The 24,064-nt window shown below is 32.0% G+C and overlaps 2 protein-coding genes across 3 annotated transcripts in view; both read right to left on the bottom strand.

Moving 5' to 3' along the window:
* Window positions 1-24,064, bottom strand: part of LOC107468461 (receptor-like serine/threonine-protein kinase SD1-8) — a 50,585-nt gene that overhangs the window by 10,653 nt on the left and 15,868 nt on the right. The gene's annotated exons all lie outside the window — the stretch shown is intronic.
* Window positions 8,299-11,820, bottom strand: LOC127739572 (receptor-like serine/threonine-protein kinase SD1-8). Of its 2 annotated transcripts, none has more exons than XM_021133175.2 (7): window positions 10,450-11,820; window positions 10,226-10,354; window positions 9,932-10,116; window positions 9,616-9,826; window positions 9,204-9,441; window positions 8,963-9,113; window positions 8,299-8,860 (listed from the first exon to the last, which is right to left on the bottom strand). In XM_021133175.2, the coding sequence occupies exons 1-7, from the start codon at window positions 11,714-11,716 to the stop codon at window positions 8,549-8,551; spliced, it is 2,493 nt and encodes an 830-aa protein (XP_020988834.1). In that variant the 5' UTR covers window positions 11,717-11,820; the 3' UTR covers window positions 8,299-8,548. The 2 variants fall into 2 exon arrangements, with proteins under 2 accessions (XP_020988834.1, XP_015943247.1); XM_016087761.3 differs by having other exon boundaries at window positions 8,305-8,860; window positions 9,932-10,104.

The following is a 24,064-nucleotide window of genomic DNA, read 5'->3' as shown; positions in this document are numbered from 1 at the left end:
GGCTGCCCGATCTGGTGACATTTTCCTCCTTCTTTGGGTCACAAGCTTGGCCTTTGGATCCACGGGCAAACGATGGGACATTAGATTGGGGTCTATGCCCATCATGTCGGCCAGAGTAAACGCGAACAAGTCTCTGTTCTACTTTAGAAGTTTGATTAGGTCCCTTTTCAGGTCATAGGGTAGGTTCTTGTTAATGAACGTGTATTCTTCCTTGGTTTTTCCTATTTGTAATTTTTCCATGTCTCCTTCCGGTTCTGGTCGGGGCTGACCATCTTGGCTTGCGTCGAGGTCGGCAAAGAAGATGCCAGCCGCGTTGCAGGACCTCTTGCGAAGGGCCAGACTGGTGTTGTCGCATTCTACCGTGACCTTCCGGTCTCCATGAATTGTTCCGATGATGCCGTTATCGGCTTGGAACTTCATGGGGAGGAATTTGGTGAAAATAATGGCGAAAAGATCGTTGATCGTTTTCCTTCTGAGGATGATACTATAGGCAGTGGAGTCTTTAAGGACTACGAACTCGGAGAGTATGGTCTTCTTTTGGCTCCCGGTTCCGACAATGAGTGGTAACATTATGGATCCGTCTAGTTTCGAAAAGTTGTCCCCGAGTCCGATTACTCCGTTGCTGTCATGGCCCGAACCCAACCATGACTGGCGCTTAAGGGACAAGTCCCTCAGCAAGCCAAACGACCAATTTTTCAGAAAAACGGACAGAATCTCCTTTGTTTCTAGGACCTTATCCACATAAATATTAACTCTCTGTATCAATAATAAACATCCATTTCCAAAGACAACAACAACAACATACTCCAATCATATCCACAACCAAATATATCCAGAATATGCATCATATATATATATATATATATGGAGCATATAGTTAAAACCATAAGTCTTACATCACCAAATCATAATTACTACCTAAACAGTTCAAGATTCAAAATAACATAACCCACACGAGGATCTTGCCTGTGACATATGAAGCATTGACATAATCTAAATTTTGAGTAAAGATTCTATTACATAATTACTTAGCCCTTAGAAAGAAGAAGGGCTCACCAAAATGACTAAGATCTACTGAGGGGCAGGTGGAATGGAACTTGGAATGACTCCTGTATCTGAAAAATATGGGAATATAATAGGGTGAGTTTTGCAACTCAGTGAGCAAACATTACATCTATAACCCACACGAGACAATGTAGAGTTTACCTTGAAAATTATATTTCTTTTCAGAGATGAGAAATTTATATTAATTAATTATGCAAACAAATAGATAAGTAGTTAAGCGGATGAACTGAAATGGGAGTTCTCATTCTAGAAGTCAAACCAAATCAAATATTACACACCTAGGGCGGCTCCACCTCTAAGGGTAGCCCTTTCCTCTAGGGTGCCCGTACGGTATAACAGATCCAATGTGTGGCCTACACGTTGGGCAAGCAACGCCCCTGCTAGCTGAGGTTTGAGTTAGATGCATCTAAGTTAACGTCATAACTGCCGTTAACTACGGTTTTCTAGTCAGAGTCTCCCAAACCAATCCAAACCAAATCATTTATAACAAATCTCTAATAATTATAACATATTACTAAATTTCTATAGTAAATCAAACATATATAAGAATGCATGCTAAAATTTAATTAAAATTCAATAGAGTCAAAAAAGAAAACATGTATGCTTTACGTGTGTATTTTTATAAAATTTTAAGTTTCACAAATCAATATTTATTTCAAAAATCACAATAATAAAATATTTTCAAACTCCAAAATTAATGATTCAACAAAAATATTGATAATAATATATTTAAAAAACAATTATAGATATAATATCCACTCACAACTTGATTCTAAGGAACCGGAAGCAACTCTGAGCGCGCCACTGAGCTACCACATGATGTCCAATCACTCTACAACCCTAGAAATATGACAATAATGATATTTGTGAGCTACTAATGTAGTCAATTAACACATTCTTACTCACTTTGACAAAAAGCCCCAAATTTTCTAATCCTAATAACCCTAATTTCGGATTTTGCTATACCCACAAGTATGGAGATGCTAAAAATTTGAGATATAGCTAATTATTGAGTCAAAGAGTTACCTTAAAGCCTCAATAATAATAAAAACTCAGAAGTTGAATGCTCCCTTTACTCATTGGTATGAACTTCTTGATTTGGGGTTGTGAAACATAGAAATTTATTTTGGATATAGATGATATATTAATATAGAGATAAAATAAAAGGGTAAAATGAAATCTGGTGTGTTGTGGTTGGATGAAGATTTTGAAATGAAGAAGATGGAATGGAAGAGGAGATGAAGGAGAAGAGAGGATTTGGTTTTGATTTGTATGAAGGAAATGAAAATAAAAGAGAGAGAGAGGGAGAGATCACGGAAGGCTCGAGAGAATAAGAAGGGGGAAGGGGTTTAAGTGGGCCATGTGCCCCCCACGTGACTATGCACTTCTGTTTCTTTTTCTTTTCCTTTGTGGGTATAACAGTTGTGGTGAGTTTGCAAATTTTTTGTTCGGAGGGCTAGCTTGTCGAAAGCTCTTCTGAAGAGGATGTTGGAGTCTGCTCCGATGTCCACCAGTATACTCTTTACAAGCCCGGTCCCGACTCTGGCCGAGATGACAAATGGGGCATCTTCTGCCGAGGTGCCGTGTTGGCAGTCATCAGGGGAGAATGTAATTGTCTCTATGGCCGGGGGGTGTTGGAGCTTGGTTTCTTACGGCTAGGACTTTAAGGTCTTTTTAGTGCCGATTTTGACTTTTGTAGCGTCTCCTTTCCCGTGATGATGTTTACTACTATGGTGGTGTCGGACTCGGGACTTTCCTATGGAGTTTGTCATAGTGTCCTTAGATTGTGGCCTTCGTGGTATGGTGATCTTTCCCTTTCCATTCTTCTTGATTCTCGAATAATCTTGGCGAACTCGGGGAGTTTGCCGTCTAGGATGGCTTGTTCGAGGGTGTCTTTTAAATCAAAGCAGTCTTAGATTTTGTGTCCGTATCCTCAATGATAATCGCAATATAGACTTTTGTTGCTGCCTATCCGCTCTTTCAGTTGTCATGCTTTTGGGAGGATACCCCGTTCTACTATTTGGTGGTAGATTTATGTGATGGGGCCGGTAGGGGGTGTAGCTTGAAAACTTTCCCACCCTGGGTTGTCGGTTGGTGTTTGATGCCCTGGAGTGCTCTTTTCGGGGTTCTTTTGGTGGCGGGTTATTGCGAGGTGTCGTGTTGTCATGCTGTCGTTTGTTGGCGGCCACGACTTGGCTTATCTCTTCGTCATTTATATATTCCTTTACGACGCTTTGAATTTCGTGCATGGTCTAAACCGGTTTAGTAGTAAGGTGTTTTGAAAGTCTTCGTTCATGAGGCCGTTGGTCAGGCAGAAACTGGCGACCGAGTCCAGTAGCCCGTCGACCGTTAGGCACTCATCATTGAACCTATCGAGGTATTTTCTCATAGATTTGTCTTGTCTCTGGGTAACTCTGAGCAAGATGATGGGGGTGTTTGGCTTTGGCAATCCTAGTAGTGAATTGGACCATAAATTTTCTGGAGATGTCGTGAAAGCTGGTTATGGAGCCGTTCGAAAAGGAGTTGAACCATTTGATTGCGGGACCTGCTAGGGTTACTGGGAAGACCCTGCATCGGACCGCGTCGATGACTCCTTCCAAGCTCATCCTGGCCTCGAAGGTTGTTAAGTGTTCTTGGGGGTCTTTGGTCCCGTGGTATTTCATGTCTGTAGGCTTGTCAAAGCCCTTTGGAAGTTTGGCTCGTAAGATCTTTTTAGTGAAAGGGGTGGCTCCCATTATCACATGTTCGCTTCTTGGCCACTTGGATTCCCGGTGGTGTCGTCGGTCATCTTCTTCATGTCGGCGTTCCAGGTCTCGAAAAACACTGCGGTCGTGTCTTTGCTGTGTCGTCGTTCGGGTGAGCGGTTTTACCTAGTTTCACAGTGAGATCGGGTCCTGGAAGTCACATAGCTTCCGTGTTTCGCGTGATATCGTTCTTTGGTCATAACCTGTCCCTCGAGGTCTTATACCCGGAGGTACAGATCCTGGATTATTTGTACTGCTGTTTCTCCCAGGCCGTCGGGGGCTCGGGTTCAGGAGGTATAAGGTGTGAGGAATGAGTAAATACCTGAGGGGGCCTCTGACTCTCCTTTATATAGCTGGTGGAAGTAGGGGTGTGCATGGCCCGGCTCGGCCCGAAGACCCAGCCCAGTCCCGAACATTTTAGGGTCTAATTTGGTATAATTTCACCGGGTTTAGGACCGGGTAAGGGTCTAAAAAATAGACCCGGTCATTATTTCGAGTCGGGTCCGAGCCATGGCTCGGGTCACCTGAAATCAGCTCGGTGGTCCAGTCATCATACAGAATTAATATTTTGTATTATTAATGATGGATGATAGCTATTCTTATGTGAAATTTAAGTATTGTAAACCTTAATCTTTTGTATTATTAGTTTTTATAAGACTATAAGTTAATGTTTTATGTTTAAAATACATAAGATTCTAGACTAATTAATGCATAATATTGTGTTATTTGTATTGATTTAAATATTTGGTGTTATTAGACAATATTAGTATTGATTATGGTTATGCTTTAATTTTAGAGAAGAGTTGGTCCTTGTTATATTTTTCTAAGTGAATTTTACTATGTCAAATAATAGTTGGAGTCTTGGAAATTTAGATATTTTCACATGCTAGCTTATAAGAAGGTATCAAGATAATGTAATGTTGACAGTCCAGTTTTCACTTGATTTTTACCCGGTATAATTGTGGTCCGAAAGTGTATAGGTTTCATCGGGTCTAGGATCGGGTTCGGGTCTCATAAATAGACCCGGTATATATTTCGGGCTGGATCTAAGTCACATCAAACCCGGTTTCACCCGACCCATGCACATCCCTAGGCGAAAGTTATCTTAACTTATCTTATTTAGCTAAGATAAGAGAGATATTTGAGTTTGAATATTGGTTAAGAGATGTGGATGCCGCCGGTTTTAAGCCTTCTAAAAAGAGGGGGTTCGACCTGGATCCGGGTGTCCGGGTCGGAGGCCGTTTCGGCACGGGACTCGAGGTCGGATCTGTAACATATATCATGTAAAACTAAAAGAGTTTAAAGTAAAAAAAAATATACTTTAAAATTGATAATTGTAGAAAAGAAGTAATATAAATGTCATATAAAATGCCAGAACAAATTATTTATTTATAGAAAAATAATTTTCTATGATAGTATTAAAATTTATATTAATTTATAGAGAGAATTTTTTTTTCTACAAATTTATATAAAGTACAATGCAAAAAAGTCGTGTAAAAAATAATATTATCAAAAATATAATTAATATTATTATTTTTCTAAGTTATATATTCATCTAAATTTTGGATAATGCCCAAGTCTAGTTCATAGAACATGTAAAAGTACGTATAGTGTTAGAAACTAAAAGACTTAAAGACATATATAGTTGGTGTTTTTTCTTTTTCGTTTTCAAATATAGTAATTGTATTATTGTTGTAAATTTATTTATGAAAAAATCTCAAAGACATTATGTATAAGTGTAACTAAAATTCTTAATTGTTTATACTTAAGTTGTAAGTACCTTATTATTATGGTTGAGTGTGTCTATAAGATAATTTTTAAATTACTGACACAAAGGATGAGGAGTGTTATGCCAGGTTTAGTTGAAGAATTACAGAGTGCCTTTGTAAAGGGAAGAAAGATACATGATGAAGCGTTAATTTCATGTGAAACTATGCAATGGTTGAAACTGAAGAAGAAGGCATCATCGATTATTAAATTTGACTTCCAAAAAGTCTATGACAGAGTCAAATGGTGCTTTGTTGATACTGTGCTGGAGAAGATGGGCTTCGGAAGAACATGGAAGGTGTGAGTTAGAGAGTGTGTTACATCGGCTTCTATCTCTATTATGATTAATCGGTCACCATCGAAACCATTCAAAATGGAGAGAGGACTACGTCAAGGTGACACTTTATCGACGTTTTTGTTTGTTCTTGTGGTGGACATGCTTAACAGGATGATTGGAGAGGCAGTTAGAAATGGTCGGATATCTCCACTCTTAGTCGGTAGAGATAATATAGAGTTATCACACCTACAATTCGCTGATGACACTATATTATTTTGTCCGTCGGAAGAGGAGACACTGAGGAACTATAAGAGGCTTCTGAGGTGCTTCGAAATGATGTCTGACTTGAGCATTAATTTTGAGAAGTCTAACTTGATACCAGTGAACTACAGCTCGGAGTGGGTTAATCGGATGTGCCAACTATTAGGTTGTCAAGAGGCAGCTCTACCGGTGAGGTATCTTGGCATTAGCCTAGGAGGAAATCCATGGTTGGTAAAAACTTGGAAGCCGGTTCTAGATAAGGTGGAAGAAAAACTCAGTTTATGGAAAGTAAAGGTCCTTAGCAAGGCTGATAAATTGGTGCTTATTAAGTCGGTAATTAACAGCCTACCTATCTATTATCTGAGTTTGTACAAGATGCCTAATGCGGATGCACAAAGAGTTATATCCTTGCAGAGGAGGTTCTTCTTGGGGAAGGATGATGGTCGACCCGGTATGGCCCTTGTGAAGTGGGAGCTGATCCAAGCACCAAAGAAGCTAAGAGGACTGGGGGTTGATGATGCTGTAATCAGGAATACAACCTTACTATTTAAATGGTGGTGGCGGTTCTCTAAGGAGGACTGCCCTCTATGGAAGAAGATTGTATGCTCATACAATAGCTTGAACTCAAGTCACTTGCTGTCAACTCAGACATTGCCGAAGAGAGGCGGTCCGTGGAGAGACATATGTCAAGTGCAAATAAAGGAGCAACATGTCAAGCAGAAGATGATTGATGGCCTTGCTATAGAAGTAGGAGACGGAAGATCCACCAGATTTTAGGAGGATACATGACTGCAAGTGGGGAAGCTGAAAGACTCCTTTCCGAGACTCTTCTTAATTTCAAACAAAAAAGGATCAGTAATTGGGGAGTGTGGATTCTGGGATGGGATAGCGTGGGTTTGACACTTCCAATAGAGAAGAGAATTACGATAATGGGAGACAGATACACTGAACCAACTGCTTCATGTCTTGCAATCTATTAGACTAATAGCAGATGTGCAAGATAGAGTGGTGTAGAAATTTGATAAGGAAAGCATTTATTCTACCAATTCATTTGTGAAGGTTTTGCAGGAAGAGACTTTGGAGGAGGAGCTTCTAAGATACAAGTTCACAAAGGAGATCTGGGAAGACCTAGTTCCGCCTCGAGTGGAGTTATTTACTTGGTTTGTATTGGTAGGGTGAGTTAATATAAAGGACCGGATGAGTAGGTTGGGAATCCTACAACAGAATGATATTTTGTGCGTGCTGTGTAAGAAAGATGTTGAGAATATACAACATTTATTTATTACTTGTGAGTACTCTTGGCAAGTGTGGTGTGCTTGGCGTTTGGACAGACGTGGGTTGTCTCTGGTACCTTGAAAGAGCTTTTCGAGAGTTGGAGATCCGTGCCGATGAAAAAAGAGAGGCGCAAGTATTGGTTATTTGGATTCTTCTCAGTTATATGAATGATTTGGTTACGCCGAAATGATGCCATATTTCATAGCAAGATAACAAGAATTGGCGACTGTGTGGAGCAATCATTCTCTTGTGCTACAGAATGAGATTGTAAATAATTCATGTTGTTGATGGTTATGCCAGAGATGACATAAAAATTGTGATGGCTATATTATTATTGTCTTAATGTAACTTTGCTCTACTTGAGTATTGAGCTCTTACTTTCAAAAAAAAAAATACCTTATTAGTAATATATAAAAAAGAATGCTGAAAGCATTTCTCTATCAAAAAGAATATTTAATTTGTCGCTATTATTATCAAGTCATTATCTTAATGACCTTTAAATTTTGTGACTTAGCTAGGTCAATGTCCCGACTGTAGAGAGCGTCAAACGTAGAATATCAACTTTGACTATCATTTGAAAATACAAAAATCAAGTTTTTTTAATTTTGATATTTTTAAAGTATTCTTTAATTTATTTTTTTTTTCCCTTCTTTTTCTCTATCTTTTACCGGCCAACAACTAATTTTGTTGTGTGGATTGATTTTATGACAAGGTTCTATTGTCCTTAATGGCAACCCCATAAAGTAGAACTCTAGTCTGCAACCTTTAATTTACTTTATTGTATGTGAACTATTGCATTAAAGTAGGATCTTAGGAGTCATGGGAAGAATGGGAATGCTAGACACAGATAAGTGAGATAACTATGTCTGTTTTGTTTCTTTCACTAATGAAATTATCTCTTCTTACATGCTACACCAATCAAACAAGACCAGAGTAGCAAGGTATCAAAATAAAAGCTACAATATTGTCTCTGTATTCTGATAGAATCTTCATAATTTGATTTTTATTACTAAAAATTTGATTTGTCAAGTCTAATTTGATTAAAGAATAAAACAGGCAACAACTTAAATGGAAGTAGAATGTGTCTCTATTTTCTTTTTTAATGTTTGAGATCAGAATATATACAAAAGTAAACATGGATGATGTCCTTTTTCTTTAATTATCTAGCATCTAACATTGTCGTTGTGACTTGATTCACACTCCATACTTCATCTTGTTTATTTGAAGATGAATCGGTCTCTGGATGACTTTTTCTTGCGAAAAATCCAGGATTTTTAGGATATGACAATGCTGGAACTTCATTATTTAACATTAAGATCACTGAAGACATTGTTGGTCTATCTTCTGCATGTTCTTGAACACATAAAAGTCCAATATGTAAGCATCTTATAACATCAGACTTTATGTATGAATTGCCAATGGATGGATCAATCAATGTCAATACAGTTCCTTCATGCCAATGCCTCCATACCTGCAAGAACATATAATGCAATCAATAGAATATATCAATTATTAGAATGTTTATTTTTTATCTAGAAAGTATTCTAATTCAGAAAGAAATTTTTTTACCTACATTTCCCAAAAGATTCAATTCTTCGTTATCAATGTAAAACCCTCTATTCTTATTTCCAGTTATGATCTCCAATACTAGAACTCCAAAACTAAAAACATCAGTTTTTACAGAGAAATTTCCGTCCATAGCATATTCTGGAGACATATAACCACTACAAAATAGAAATGTGCATAAATTATAATGTAGCTACTATATTGGATTTTTCAAGAAATAATCTAGTGAATTATGATGGAATACTCACTATGTTCCAACAATTCTTCGTGTTTTTGCTTGCATTTGATCTTCGTCAAAAATTCTAGCCATCCCAAAGTCTGATATCTTTGGATTCATTTCACTATCTAGTAATATGTTACTTGTCTTAAGATCTCTATGAATAATTCGAAATCTTGAATCTTGATGCAAATATAGAAGCCCTTTAGCTATACCATATATAATATTGAAACGTTTTTTCCAATCAAGCAAAGGTCCTTTTGATTTGTCTGCAACAATAATTATTATTAGTTATTGTTAATAGATATAAACTAATTAAGGATAACATGAAAAATAAGTATATATAATAACGATAATGATAGATAGACAAACAAAAACAACCAAATTAAAAAAGAAAAAATAGCCTAAACATACACAATATTGAAACACACAATGCAAGTTACCAAACAAAACGGAATCCAGGCCTCTATTTTCCATATACTCATAAACCAATATCTTCTCGTCCTTCTCAATGCAGCAACCAAGCAACCGAACAAGATTTCGGTGTTGTAGTTTGACAATTAACTTGACTTCATTCTTAAACTCTTCTATTCCTTGTCCAGAGTCTTTTGATAATCTTTTTATAGCAATTTCTTGACCATCAACCAATCTACCCTGAATATTATCATAAGAACGATAAAAGTGTATTTACGATATGATCTAATACTTAATTTTAGTAATAATGGTAGCTGTGCATAAATTAAAGTTAAAACAACATACCTTATGAACATTACCGAAGCCTCCTTCTCCAAGTTTATTATTTTGAGAGAAATTGTTTGTAGCCATTGTTAAAGTATCAAAATCAAACATTGGCAACTCTAAATCATCCATGTTCCTTTCAACAGAAGGCACCACCTCATTCATTAAGAATTCATGACTTCTGTGGACAAAACCTGGAATAGTGGCTATTAATAACAACCAAGACAAATTTATTTGTGCTAGCTATACCAAAATGATATACACTACTGCTCTATTTATAGGAATTCATGTAGGGGAGATTATTATATGCATTACCTCTTGATTTTTGTTTGCTCTTCTTCCTTAAGTAACAAATAGCAACCAATCCCAAAACTAAAACAAGTGCACTAAGTGTGATGCCAATAGCCAGATCTACTCTATGATTCTTGTTGGAGCTAGTAGATCCTGTGTGTCACCAAATTGATGCATGTGTTACACTGTTACTTTCTTTTGATGATTAAAGGGTATAACTAACACTACATGGGGAGATAGATAGATACCTATATCAGCAGCGGCCAATCTGACATAGAGATCTTGGCCATTCTTAGGGAAGACAACCATGTCAAAGAGTTGATCAAGCCACATAACACAGCCACTTCCTCCATTTGTGATGTCGATGTTTGCATATGCAGTGCATGAACAATTCCTCTTACACAAACTCCCACATTCATCAAGTGTCATACTCTTATTCACAAACACACTAGTTGTCTCCGGCAGCTTCATGTTCTCAAGATGCAAGAACTTGTCAGTCGAACAATTCAAAACCGTCTTCCTCACACACCCATCAGACCCATCTCTCAAGTTCCAAGCTTCTTGGTTCTTAGGCCTGAACCCCTGCATACAAGAGCAAATCGGCGAAGCATCATTGTCACACACTCCATACGAACCACACACTCTGTAGTAATCGCATTGATACGCTGGTACGTACGAGAACTTGCTCCATGTTCCTTGTATCCACATGTAGCGTTGATACTGGCCATCAGAATCAGATGTCAGGATTAACCTCGACAACAAGGAAGCTATTGTAACGGAGTAAGAGTACCACACACCGTGCTCATCATAAGTGAAATTGTACTTGATTTCATTTATGTTGTCTCCCATTCCTGGGACCCCACTGAATCTCTCACCATTCCAATCACCAGTTCGGAATATTATAGTTTGGTTTCTCCTGATGAAAATATCTGGTAAACCATGGTAATCTACCTTCAAAGTGTAGTCACCGCTGGAAGGGTCTTCACCTGCGACCTTCCATGATGTCAAGTGCTTCTCTGTTCTTGTGTCCAAGTTCCAACCAAGCTTCATCCCTGGTAACATGGTATCGGTTGGATAATCGAAGCTCTGCCATAAGTAGTTACTATTGGTCGTGTCTGATGAATCCTTGAGAACAAGATTACCTGTATCGAGGAGCTGGAGAACTGGATTCATGGCGTTGGTTTGGTTGGAGGACCATGCGGGGTTCCCGGATGAATTGAGAAGAACAAAGTTTCCCTTGTCTCCGATCTTGAGATAGCCTGTAGAGTTGTCAATGGGGTTGTCTCTGTTTGCAACCCAAACTATTGTTTGAGGATTGATGTTGTTGTACCATATTCCGAGGTAATAGTTGGTGTTGGAACCTCTGAAGAAGCCCAGCACGAAGGTTTGGTTTTGTGACAATAGCGTTTGGTTGGTTCTGAGGATTTGTTTTCCCGTTAAAGTGTCGGAAGAGGCTGGTGGAGTGATAATAAGAATGATGATGAGGTAGTTAAGGTGGTTGAAGAAGATTCTCATGTTGGTGGAAAGTTAAGAGTAGTGTGTGATTGATTGTTGTCGTGATCGGTTGGAGGATAGTATAGAAGAAGCTAATGCTGTTGACTAATTCGTTAATTTCTTGATAGAATTGTTCATCAAGGAAGCAGAACAAGCTGACCGGCATTCATTTGCCTCTTTAATATATTCCTTTACATCATATATCTGTTTTGACTTTTCTACTAAGAGCTAGCGTCTTCCGCAATTCAAAAGGTAATTATCTTCAGTTGATGATGCTACATCAACATAAACATAATTAAAAGAGTGCTAGGTAACAACAAATTTTATAATTTATAATTATTAATTAATTATTAATGATATGAAATTATATTTAATAATAATTTTTTTTTTATTTATTAATTAAATACTAACTAAATTTTAATAAAAATATTAATCTTTTAAACTTTTTCATATAATTATTATATGATTAGGTTTATTTCTATTATAATAAAAGGAATTTATTATTTTATTCTATTATTTAATTATTAATTTAATTTTTTTAGTCTAATTTTTTAACAATTTCACTCGATAACTGAGAGAGAGAGTTCAATCAACTCCTACTAACTCTTATTGGATTAGACACCAGAGCCTATTACATAAAAAAACAAACATTTACAATTACCCATAACAGCTCTAATTCACCATAATTCAGAAATTATCATTGACTTTTGAGTAACCCCAATTTTCACCGCTGCAGTTTATCTTCACCTCCACTGTCATTCACTGTCATTCAAGTCCTGTCGCCATCTTCGTTCGACCATCCGACCGCATCGAATTTTTCCTTTTCTTCTCGCGGCACAGCTGCTCCTGATTCAATTAATTAATTAGTAGTTTTTTTATGTGTGTTCTTTGATTTTAAGTATAATCAGTGATTCATATGAATGTTCTTTTATTTTAATTTTAAATTAAATTTTTAAAAAATTGGCTGGTTAATGAGTTGGTTTTTTATATTTTTTCTTCTATTAATTTAGTAATTTAAAATAATATTTTATTCTATATTTTTAAATATTGATAATTAATTAATAATTAAAAATAATAAATTCTGATAGTTAATTGATAATCATGATTTTTTCTTTTTTTATTGCTTTCTTAATTAATTATTAAGTAATGTTAGGAAATTTTTTTTAGTCAGTTAATTTTTTAACAATTATTTTAATTATTATAAATTTTAGATTTTAAATTATAAATTTTTTATTTTAAATATTAATTTTAAATTTTAAAATAATGTTATTTAATTTAACTAATTAAAAGTTAATTTTCTATATTTTTTTTAGTTCTTTTAGATTGGATAAAAAACTAATATTCAATTAGCTAATAATTTTTATTGTAATTTTTTTATTCTAAATCAATTAAAATTTAATTTTAATACACAGTTTCGAATGTAAAAAAAATTTACATTCATATAACATTACGTTATAAAAACAATTATATTTTATATTAATCCTATAAATAATTGTGTATAAAATATTTTATATTATTAATGTATTAAAATTAAATTTATTTTATTATTATAAATTAATTTATTAAAAATTTACCACGAATTATCTGTTGGTTAGTATAAAATTTAGGAGAATATTAGGCGTTAATATTTTTAGTATATAAAAATAGAGAATTAATTAGTATTAACTTCAATATAAAAATGATACTATTTATCTATCTATTCTATTATATAAAAATTGAATTTTTACATTTAATAATAGAGCTGATGTGACATTCTTCTAAAAGTGTTTTACGATTTATTTTTTATAAATCATTAAATATAATTTATTACAATAAATTAATTATATCAACTAATTGATTTGATTAGATATTTAAATATCACACAATTTATTATAATTTATATTAATTTATTTCTTTTAATATCCAGGTAGTATTTTTTAATTATTTTTTTTAATTTATTAAACCAAATTAATTATACTAATTATGTATATTAATTGATTAATTTGATTAATTTATTAGTCATTAAAATAATAAATTTATAAATATAATAGACAACTGAGATATTTTCAATTAATAATCATATCAAATCAAATCAAATCAAATCAAATCATATATATTGAAGTATTGAATCAAATTTAAATCATATGAATTAAGGACTAAATTAAAATAAGATAATTTCTTACTTATTCAAATTGAATGTAATAAATACAAATTAATTTTATTAGATAATTATGATCTTCTGATCTTTTATATATAGATAGCCAAACAAACTTATAAGAGTATCTTTAATACTTGGTATTAATTCAAAAATGTTATTTGTACACCAAAATTAACCACTAAAATCAGTCACCAATGTGTGTGTGTGGTTTAATTTATTTTCAATATGTATTTATATTTTAAGATATATTTTATACTTATGATTGATTTTAGTGACTGATTTTAATATACACAATATACACGTAGCATTACTCGTATTAAATTTATTTTATTTTAGATCACTAAGATGCCACATAAATATATGTCAACTATATATAGTAAGACTTAATTTGAACTTAATGATAAAATTTATCACTCTGATGCTTGGTTTTATTTTAATTTAAATTTTAAATCTTTTTTATTATTTTAAATAAATTTAATTAAATTATAAAAATTTAACTAAAATAAAATTATAAAATTAATAATTATATATCATATTTAGATTGAGAGAAAAATTAGGATTTTATAAATAATTAAAAAAATGCGTTAAATTGATTTGGATTTATTTTTCTACCAAATTGATAAAATAATAACAAATAAAATAATAAAATGTACAGTGTAAATAAGCATATCTAATTTATTTGAGTAAATTTTAATTGAATTTTTGTTACAACGTTATAATAAAACGTGATTACAGTAATACCATTAGTATTTATTTAATAGATGAGTTTGGACAAGTGACAATATTTTACTCTTCTTTTCTTAAAGTGATACGATATCTTCTTACTGATACGAGTTTCATTTCAAAAATAATATTCAATGCTAAGTTTTAATTTTAAATCAGTTCATTTATTATACAGCTCAAAATTGATACTTAAAATCGATCCTCTTGGAGTTGTTTTAAAAATTATTATTTTTATCGCTCTTACTATTTCAACTCTTTTTTTCTTTTTTTCTTTTTTTCTTTATGTATAATTTCTTTTATGTATAAATATACTCAAAATGAGAATGTATGAATAAATATTTAATTGATTGTTTGTTTGACTTAAAAATGACTCAATTTAAACATTCTACCGTTGCCAATGAAAGTTAGATTGTAGTAATTAGGATGACCAGTGTATTTTTGATAGTATTGAATAGATAGAAGAATATTTATTAAAATAAATGTACTCATTGTAATAAATTTTTTCTTTGTCAATTTGTTATCTTTTACCTAATAAACAACATTCATGTTGAATATATTATTTTCATCAGAAGTCATACATAATTGATTAATAATTTTGTGTAAAAACACTCCTGTGGTGACTAAACACCATACCATTAACACGCTAAAGTTAATTCTCCTATGATTATCCCAATGTATAACACTATCTCATAAAAATTTATTAGATTATATTTGTTTCTAATGAGGTGAGCGAGTTTTTAGACCTAATCATGGTTAGAGTTGAGGAAGATAAGAAAAATACCGATAATACAAATACGACTTATTTTTAATACCCAATAATAATAGAGTTAAGTTTCAAAGTGATCCCTAAAGTTACACTCAAGACTCACAGTAATCCCTGAAGTTAATAGTTACTCATATTCGTCCCTGAAATTGCACTCCTTGACTCAGATTCGTCCTTTCGGCACATTCCGTCTACCTGACACTATCGGAAAGCTGATCTGAACTTTTTCATGACCAAGTAACGGCTAGCTGACGTGAATTAGTAAACTTTTATGATGCAATTTGGTCCTTAAATCAAAATTAAAAATTTTAATCCCTAAATTTAATTATCATTCTCTTCTCTACAGAGTAACTCCTCTCTTTTCTTCTCTTCTCTTCTCCATATGGATGTGAAAGAGACTATAAATTACAACTTCATTGAAAGCACGCATATGTTTTGTTAATTAAAAGTCACATATTTTCTTTGTATTTAACATTTTATGCACTCATTTAACTCTAGTTTAATTAAAATATTTTACAAAATTCAATTTTATACTTTTATATGATTTTAAAAAAAAATCTATTTCTTATATTTACAAAATTAAAAAGTTACATCGTTATTATTATATACTACATTACATTTTCTTTCGAATCCTGTTCCAAAATAACCATGTATCATGCTACAACATAATAACTTAGGATCATGTATATAATTTTAATTATATATAGTGGTCATTATAGATAAATTATTCAATTTAATTATAGAAGTGATACTTAGTTTTGTAACTGAAATTTTTAGTAATTATTAAAATAGTCATTGACTTTCAAAAATAATCAAATTGATCCTTAAATTTATAAATAGTGAATCTTTATTTTTTCTTAATTTAACTGTCATTCACATAGTATTAATATAAAATATTATATTATGGCATTTCAAATCGTATGACATCTCCATTAAAGAAATAATTAACTAATTTAAGACAGTAATTTGATCATATTAAAATATTAATCATATCATCTTTTTGTTTGTAAATGTCATGCCGACATTTTAACATTTTATATCAGCATTAAAGATGAGTTGTGATTCACAATTTATAAATTTAGGAATCAATTTAGTCATTTTTAAAAGTCAACAAATTTTTATGAGCGTTCACAATTTTAGAAACTAAACTTTGCATTATTTCTTTAATTATATATATCACATAACTTTTTTTACGTTATAATCTCATCTTTTTCTGTAAGAAAGATGGGATAAAAGCGGTTAAACTTGTTCAAATAATGGTTGTTGTTGTTATTGTTATAAGATACTTCAACTAAAAATAAACAAAAAGACAAATCTTGTAAATTTGGGATATGAAGATCTATGCCTATAGAGAAGAGAGGGATTACTGTAGAGAAGGATGATTAAATTTGGGGACTAAAATTTTTAATTTTGATTTAGGGAGCAAATTGCAACATAAACGTTTACTAATCCAAATCAGCTAGCTGTTACCTGGCCAGCGTGTCATGGAGGAGTCCAGATCAGCTTTCCGGTGGTGCCAGATGGACGAATCTGAGTCCTGGAGTACAACTTCAAGGACGAATATGGGTAACTTTTAAGTTCAGGGACTACTATAAAACTCGAGTGCAATTTCAGAGATCACTTTGAGACTTATCTCAATAATAATAAGATATAAATTAAAACTAATATTGTTTCATACAAAATAATAAAATGTATATTATACTTGAATAATGAGCATTTTTTCTTGCAAATCACATTAAATACATTATTTTAATTTATTTATATATAATTTTAAGTTCTCATTCGCTATTAATACTCTCATGCCTTTGATTATTTTATAATCATTATATTATAATTTTTTGTTAATTTTTTAAAAGAAATTCAAAAAATATTTATAGATAATTGTGGGTATCTGCATTTTCTAAGAGAATAATTAATAAAACGGAAAGAGTATACAAAGATAATAAAATTGTGAAAGAATAATAATGAAAGAAAAGAAAAGATGAAGAAATTTTATTGATTGTTGATTGATTGAATTATTCACTATGAAGGTAAAACTAAGTATATATAGAGCATTAGTCTATGAAAGATAAAAGATAAGATAAAGATAAGATAGAGATAAAGATAAAGATAACTATAAGATAAGATAAAGACTAAAATTATAATTGAATTTGTGTATTCTGTTGGGCTGAATTTGTGGGCTGTGAGACGTCTTTATTGTTGTCATGGGCTGAGGTAGAAGAGTGATTTAATACGCCCCCGCAAGCTGGAGGATGAAAGATGTCAAGAATACTAAGCTTATTCAGATTAAGATGGAAGGGTTGAGGAGACAAAGACTTGGTGAAGATGTCGGCTAGTTGCCTAGAAGAGGGAATTGGGAGAAGTTTCATCACTCCAGCTTGAGCTTTTTGTCGAACCAAGTGACAATCAACCTCTAAATGTTTGGTTAGTTCATGAAAAATCGGGTTAGCAGCAATATGAAGAGCACTCTGATTATCACAATATAAAACTGGTGGATGGATAGGGGAGATGCATAAAAATTGTAACACATTTAGTATCCATTGAAGTTCACAAGTTGTGTTGGCAAGTGCACGATATTCTGCTTCCGTGGATGAGCAGGCAACGGTGGTTTGTTTCTTAGTCTTCCAAGAGACTAAAGAATTGCCTAAGAAGAAACAATAACCTGTTAAAGATCGTCGAGTGTCAGGACATCCAGCCCAATCAGAGTCACTGAAGCCAAGAAGCTGAATTTCTGATTCCCTTGGAAAGAAAAGTCCTTTTTCGGGACTAGTTTTCACACATGCTTGGCAGCTTGAAGATGAGATTCAGTAGGAGATGCCATGAATTGACTTAATTGTTGAGTCGAGTAGTGGTGAGACAGATAAGACGGCCAACCAAACGGCGATATACAAAAGGGTCGGATAGCAGGGGACTTTTGTCTTGATATAGTCTTGTGGTATTATCCATTAGAACAGAAGCAGGTTTAGCACCTAATAAACCAGAATCCTCTAAAAGATCAAGACAATATTTTCTTTGAGATAAGCAAATTTCCTTCTCTGATTGAGCAACTTCAATACCCAAAAAATATTTTAATGGACCCAAGTCTTTAATTCGGAAGTGTTGGTGCAAAATAGACTTAATGGCAGCAAGTTCAGAAATAGAATTACCAGTGAGAACAATGTCGTCAACATAGACTAGAAGGATAGAAATTTGATCACCAATGAATTTAACAAATAGGCTATAATCAGATGAGGTTTGCTGATATCCATGAGATAGCAAAAGATGAGAAAGTTTGTCATACCATATACGACTAGATTGTCGTAAACCATACAGTGACTTTAGTAGCTTACAGCATTGATTCGGTTGAGGAGATGTAAATCCGGGTGGCAGAGTCATATAAACATCATCAGAAAGATCCCCATGTAAGAAAGCATTATTGACATCCAACTGATGTATGGGCCAACGCTTCATAGAGGCCAATGCCAAAACTAATCTGATGGTGGCAGGCTTGACAACAGGAAAAAAAGTTTCTAAAAATCAACACCTTTAGTTTGAGTGAACCCTTTAGCCACAAGGCGTGCTTTATATCGATCAACTGAACCATCAGGCTTGCGTTTGATGCGATAGACCCATTTACAGCCAACCGGCTTAACCCCTGCAGGGCAATCAACAAGACGCCAAGTTTTGTTCAGCTCAAGAGCATCCAACTCATCTTTCATAGCACTACGCCAATTAGAGTGTGGATTGGCGTCCTTAAAAGACTTTGGCTCAACATCAGAATGTAGAGATAAAAGAAACCTTTTATGTGAAGATGAAAGAGAAGAAAAAGACATGACTGAAGATAAAGGATACTTGCACTTTGAGGGAGATTGATTTGTAGAGATGAGAGAGGAATTACACAAGTAATCAGAGAGATATGCTGGAGGTCGGTGAGGCCGGTCGGAATGACGAGGATGGGGTTGCTCGGGTGGTGAAGAAGGTGACGTGTCTAGTGCGGAAGGAGATATGGGTGTCTGTGTTGAAAGTGATTCGGTGGTCATGGGTTCAACTTGGCTAGGTAACGATAGTGAGGAAGAGGGAGAGGTTGTTGGAGAAAATAAAGAACTAGGTGGAGTTGGGTCAATAGGTATAGATGAGGGTTCAACTGGAAGACTAACTAAATCTTGTTTTTGAGAAGGTGTGTTTGGCAATGTTGGGCTGAGTGTATGGAATTGGGCATTTTTTGTGACTAAGGGCAAGATCATTTCATAAAAAATCACGTTTCTAGAAATCTCAATTCTTTTATCTTCTAAAACATAAACAATATATCCTTTAAAACCACTTTGAAAGCCTACAAATACAGCATTTTTGGCTCTTGGATCAAATTTTGATCTATTTGCCATTAGGGTAGAAACAAAACATAAGCATCCAAAAACTTTAAGGTCATAATAATTTGGTGGATAATTGAATATAATCTCAAATGGTGTTTTAAAATTAATTGCGGATGATGGAACTCTGTTAAGTAGATAAACAGCATGTCTAACAGCATAAGACCAAAAAAATGATGGTAAATTAGATTGAAACATAAGAGCACGAGCTATATTCAAAATATGTTAATGCTTGCGTTCTACCCTTCTATTTTGTTGAGGAGTTTCAACACAACTACGTTGATGAATAATGCCCTTTGAAGCATAAAAATCAGGTAAAATAAATTCTGGTCCATTATCGGAACGAATAGTTTTGACTTTGGAGTTGAATTGTGTTTCAATTAAAGTAATAAAATTTTTTATTTGATTTTGCACTTCTCCTTTTGATTTTAATAAAGTAACCCATGTAAAGCGGCTAAAATCATCAACAATAGTAAAAAAATATTTATGATTATGAATAGAACTTTGTCGAAACGGACCCCAAATATCAAAATGTAATAAATCAAAACTTGCATTGACTTTGTTAAAACTTTGAGAAAATGAAAGTTTCTTTTGCTTAGAAAGATGACAAATGTCACAAGCCTCATCATGATGCATAGAGATAAAAGGAAATTGTTTATGTAAATGATTAAGTCTTTGCCCAGAAGGGTGTCCTAAACGAAAATGCCATATATTGGAAGGTGTAATGGGTGGAGATTGGATGAAATTTACGGAGTGTGTAGTGAATGAATTTTTACCAAAATTGGATTCAAAGATATATAATCCCTCTCTCATTCTGGCCAAATCAATCGTCCCCAAATTGTTGCTTTGTAAAGTGCAAGAAGAAGATAAAAAAGTGAGTTCACATGTGAGTACTGAAGTAATTTTTGAAATAGAGATAATATTAAAGTTGAAATGAGGTAAATAAAGAACATCATGAAGAACCAAGGATGGTAAAAATTGAACGATGCCTTTATAAGAAACAGTAGCTTGAGAACCATTTGGTAAATAAACAATAATAGGAGAAATTTGTGTGTAAGAAATAAACCAAGATAAATTTGATGCAATGTGATCTGTGGCACCAGAATCAATGATCCAAGTATTCAAGAATGAATCTCGATTTGAAGAATTGTTAACAGTAGAAAAAGTATTGAAAGAATAAAGATAATGAGTAGTTGGACTTGCAAAAGCTCAAGTTGGTTTGAAGGACGAGCTTCTTCATTGAAAGGAAGTGCCATGAAAGAAAAGTGTTGGGTTGACGAAAGGTCCAAAAGAGGCTCTGGATGAAGTTGTTGTTGTGCCCTTTCTCCATGATCCATGGATGTCAGCAGAGCTCAAGAGGAGCTCTGATACCATAATAAAACGGAAAGAGTATACAAAGATAATAAAATTGTGAAAGAATAATAATGAAAGAAAAGAAAAGATGAAGAAATTTTATTGATTGTTGATTGATTGAATTGTTCACTATGAAGATAAAACTAAGTATATATAGAGCATTAGTCTATGAAAGATAAAAGATAAGATAAAGATAAGATAGAGATAAAGATAAAGATAACTATAAAATAAGATAAAGACCAAAATTATAATTGAATTTGTGTATTCTGTTGGACTGAATTTGTGGACCGTGAGACGTCTTTATTGTTGTCATGGGCTGAGGTAGAAGAGTGATTTAATAATAATTAAATAGAGACTTGCGACAAAGATAGAAAAGGGACGGAGGATATTTTTTTAAAACATGCGTAAAGAACGGGAAAAAAAGTTCGTCGCACCCACACGAATATCTATTATCATTTCTAATTAACAACAGAAATTCAATTTGAGTCGATTTGAGATGGGACACGTGAACTTCATTTGTATTGAGCCCTAAGATAATGAACCTAATTCGAATTTGGGATTCGAACAATGGACCTAGGTTAATGTTACTCACTTGAGTTAATATTTTTAGTCATTACTGTAACAAATACTATACTATTAAATATTATTATATTTAGTATATATAAAAATTTTAGATATGCTTACAAGAGATTTTTAATCAAAGTAAAAAGATTCTAATTATTATATTTTTTTCCTTTTTAGTCTTAAATACTATTTACTAACGTAATAAAAAAGTGAATAATAATAATAATAATAATAATAATAATAATAATAATAATAATAATTTACATAATTAAAATAGATCATGCTAATGTATACATGATACTATATATATCAAGAATTATTATATATGATCAATTATTTTTCTATTTTTAATAAAGTTAATTTATGTGTAAATCAACTAATTTATAATTTTTCTTCTATTAATATGAACAAAATTTAATGAATTTAATATACAAAATATAATTTATATTATTTAATATACAACTTAAGCCATTATCTAGGACAATAAGTATAATAGTATAAATACTAATTTATTTATTAGTATTAGAAAAATATATAAATAGTATATATGATCTTTTTGTAGAAATCTATTCTATCTATTCTATTATATAAAAATCGAATTTCTGCATTTAATGAGGGAACTGATGTGGCATGTTTCTGAAAGTGTTTTTCGATTTATTTTTTTAACTCATTAAATATAATTTACTACGATAAATTAATTATATCAACTAATTAATTTGATTAGATATTTAAATATCACACAATTTATTATTATTTATATCAATTTATTTTGGTAGTATTTTTTCATTTATTTCTTTTAATATTTAGGTAGTATTTTTTAATTTATTTCTTTTAATTTATTAAATCAAATTAATTATACTAATTATGAATATTAATTAATTAATTTCATTAATTCATTACTCATTAAAATAATAAATCTATCAATAAAATAGGCAATCAAGATATTTTCAATTAATAATCATATCAAATCAAATCAAATCATATCTATTGAAGTATTGGGTCAAATTCAAATCATGTGAATTAAGGACCAAATTAAAATAATATAATTTTTTACTTATTCAAATTAAATGTAATAAATATAAATTAGTTTTGTTAGAAAATTATGATCTTCTGGTCTTTTATATATAGATGGTCAAACAAATTTATAAGGATATCTCTAATATTTGGTATTAATTTTATTTTATTTTAGGTCCTAAAATGTCACATAAATATATGTAGACTATATATCATAAGACTTGATTTGAACTTAATGTAAAATTTATCACTCTAATGCTTGGTTTCATTTCAATTTAAATTTAAAATGATTTTTTATTATTTTAAATAAATTTAATTAAATTGTAAAAGTTTAACTAAAATAAAATTATAAAATTAATAATTATATACTATATTTAGATCGAGAGAAAAATTAAAATTTTATAAATAATTTAAAAAATTACGTTAAATTGATTTGGATATATTTTTCTATCAAATTGATAAAATAATAAAAAATAAAGTAATAAAATATAGAGTATAAATAAGCACATCTAATTTATTTGAATAAATTTTATTTGAGTTTTTGTTACAATGTTATAATAAAATAACGTTACAGTAACATCATTAGCATTTATTTAATGAATAGGTTTAGACAAGTGGCAATATTTTACTCTTCTTTCTTTAAAGTGATACGGTATTTTTGTATTGATACCAATTTTATTTCAAAAATGATATTCAATGCAAGTTTCAATTTTAAATTAGTTCATTTATTATACAGTTCAAAATTGATTTTCACGGAATTGCTCTAAGAATCATCATCTTTATGATTCTAGCTATTTCAACTATTTTTTTCTTTTTTTTTATATATAATTTCTTTTATGTATAATGTTATCAAAATAAGAATGTATGGATGAATGTTTAATTGATTGTTTGTTTGACCTAGAAATGACTCAATTTAAGCATTCTATCGTTGTCCATGAAAGTTAGATTGTAGTAATTAGGGTGATCAGTGTATTTTTTATAGCATTGGATAAAAGAATATTTATTAAAATAAATGTATCCATTGTAATAAATTTTTTCTTTGTCAATTTGTTATCTTCTACCTAATAAACAACATTCATATTGAATATATTATTTTCATCAGAAGTCATACATAATTGATTGATAATTTTGTATAAAAACACTCCTGTAGTGACTAAACACCGTACCATTAACTCGTTGAAGTTAATTCTCCTATAATTATCCCAATATATAACATTATCTCATAGAAATTTATTAGATTATATTTGTTTCTAACAAGGTAAGTGAGCTTTTAGACCTAATCACAGTTAAAGTTGAGAAAGGTCAGAAAAATACCAATAATACAAACACAGTTTATTTTTAATACCTAATAATAATAAGATATAAATTAAAATTAATATTGTTTCATATAAAATAATAAAACGTATATTATACTTGAATAATGAGAAATTTAACTTGCAAATCACATTAAATACATCATTTTAATTTAC

This window comes from Arachis duranensis, chromosome 10, assembly GCF_000817695.3.
Source record: "Arachis duranensis cultivar V14167 chromosome 10, aradu.V14167.gnm2.J7QH, whole genome shotgun sequence".
NCBI lineage: Eukaryota > Viridiplantae > Streptophyta > Magnoliopsida > Fabales > Fabaceae > Arachis > Arachis duranensis.
Note: the sequence above shows the minus strand (reverse complement) of the source record. Positions and strands in the feature narration are given on the sequence as shown.

Excerpts from the sequence above, each read along its gene's own strand:
- LOC127739572 (XM_021133175.2), bottom strand. The coding sequence starts at position 11,716 with ATGAGAATCTTCTTCAACCACCTTAACTACCTCATCATCATTCTTATT. Across the intron at positions 10,117-10,225 it reads GAGCAAACAAAAATCAAGAG|CCACTATTCCAGGTTTTGTC; the intron begins GTAATGCATATA and ends TGTTATTAATAG. Across the intron at positions 9,114-9,203 it reads CGAAGAATTGTTGGAACATA|TGGTTATATGTCTCCAGAAT; the intron begins GTGAGTATTCCA and ends TCTATTTTGTAG.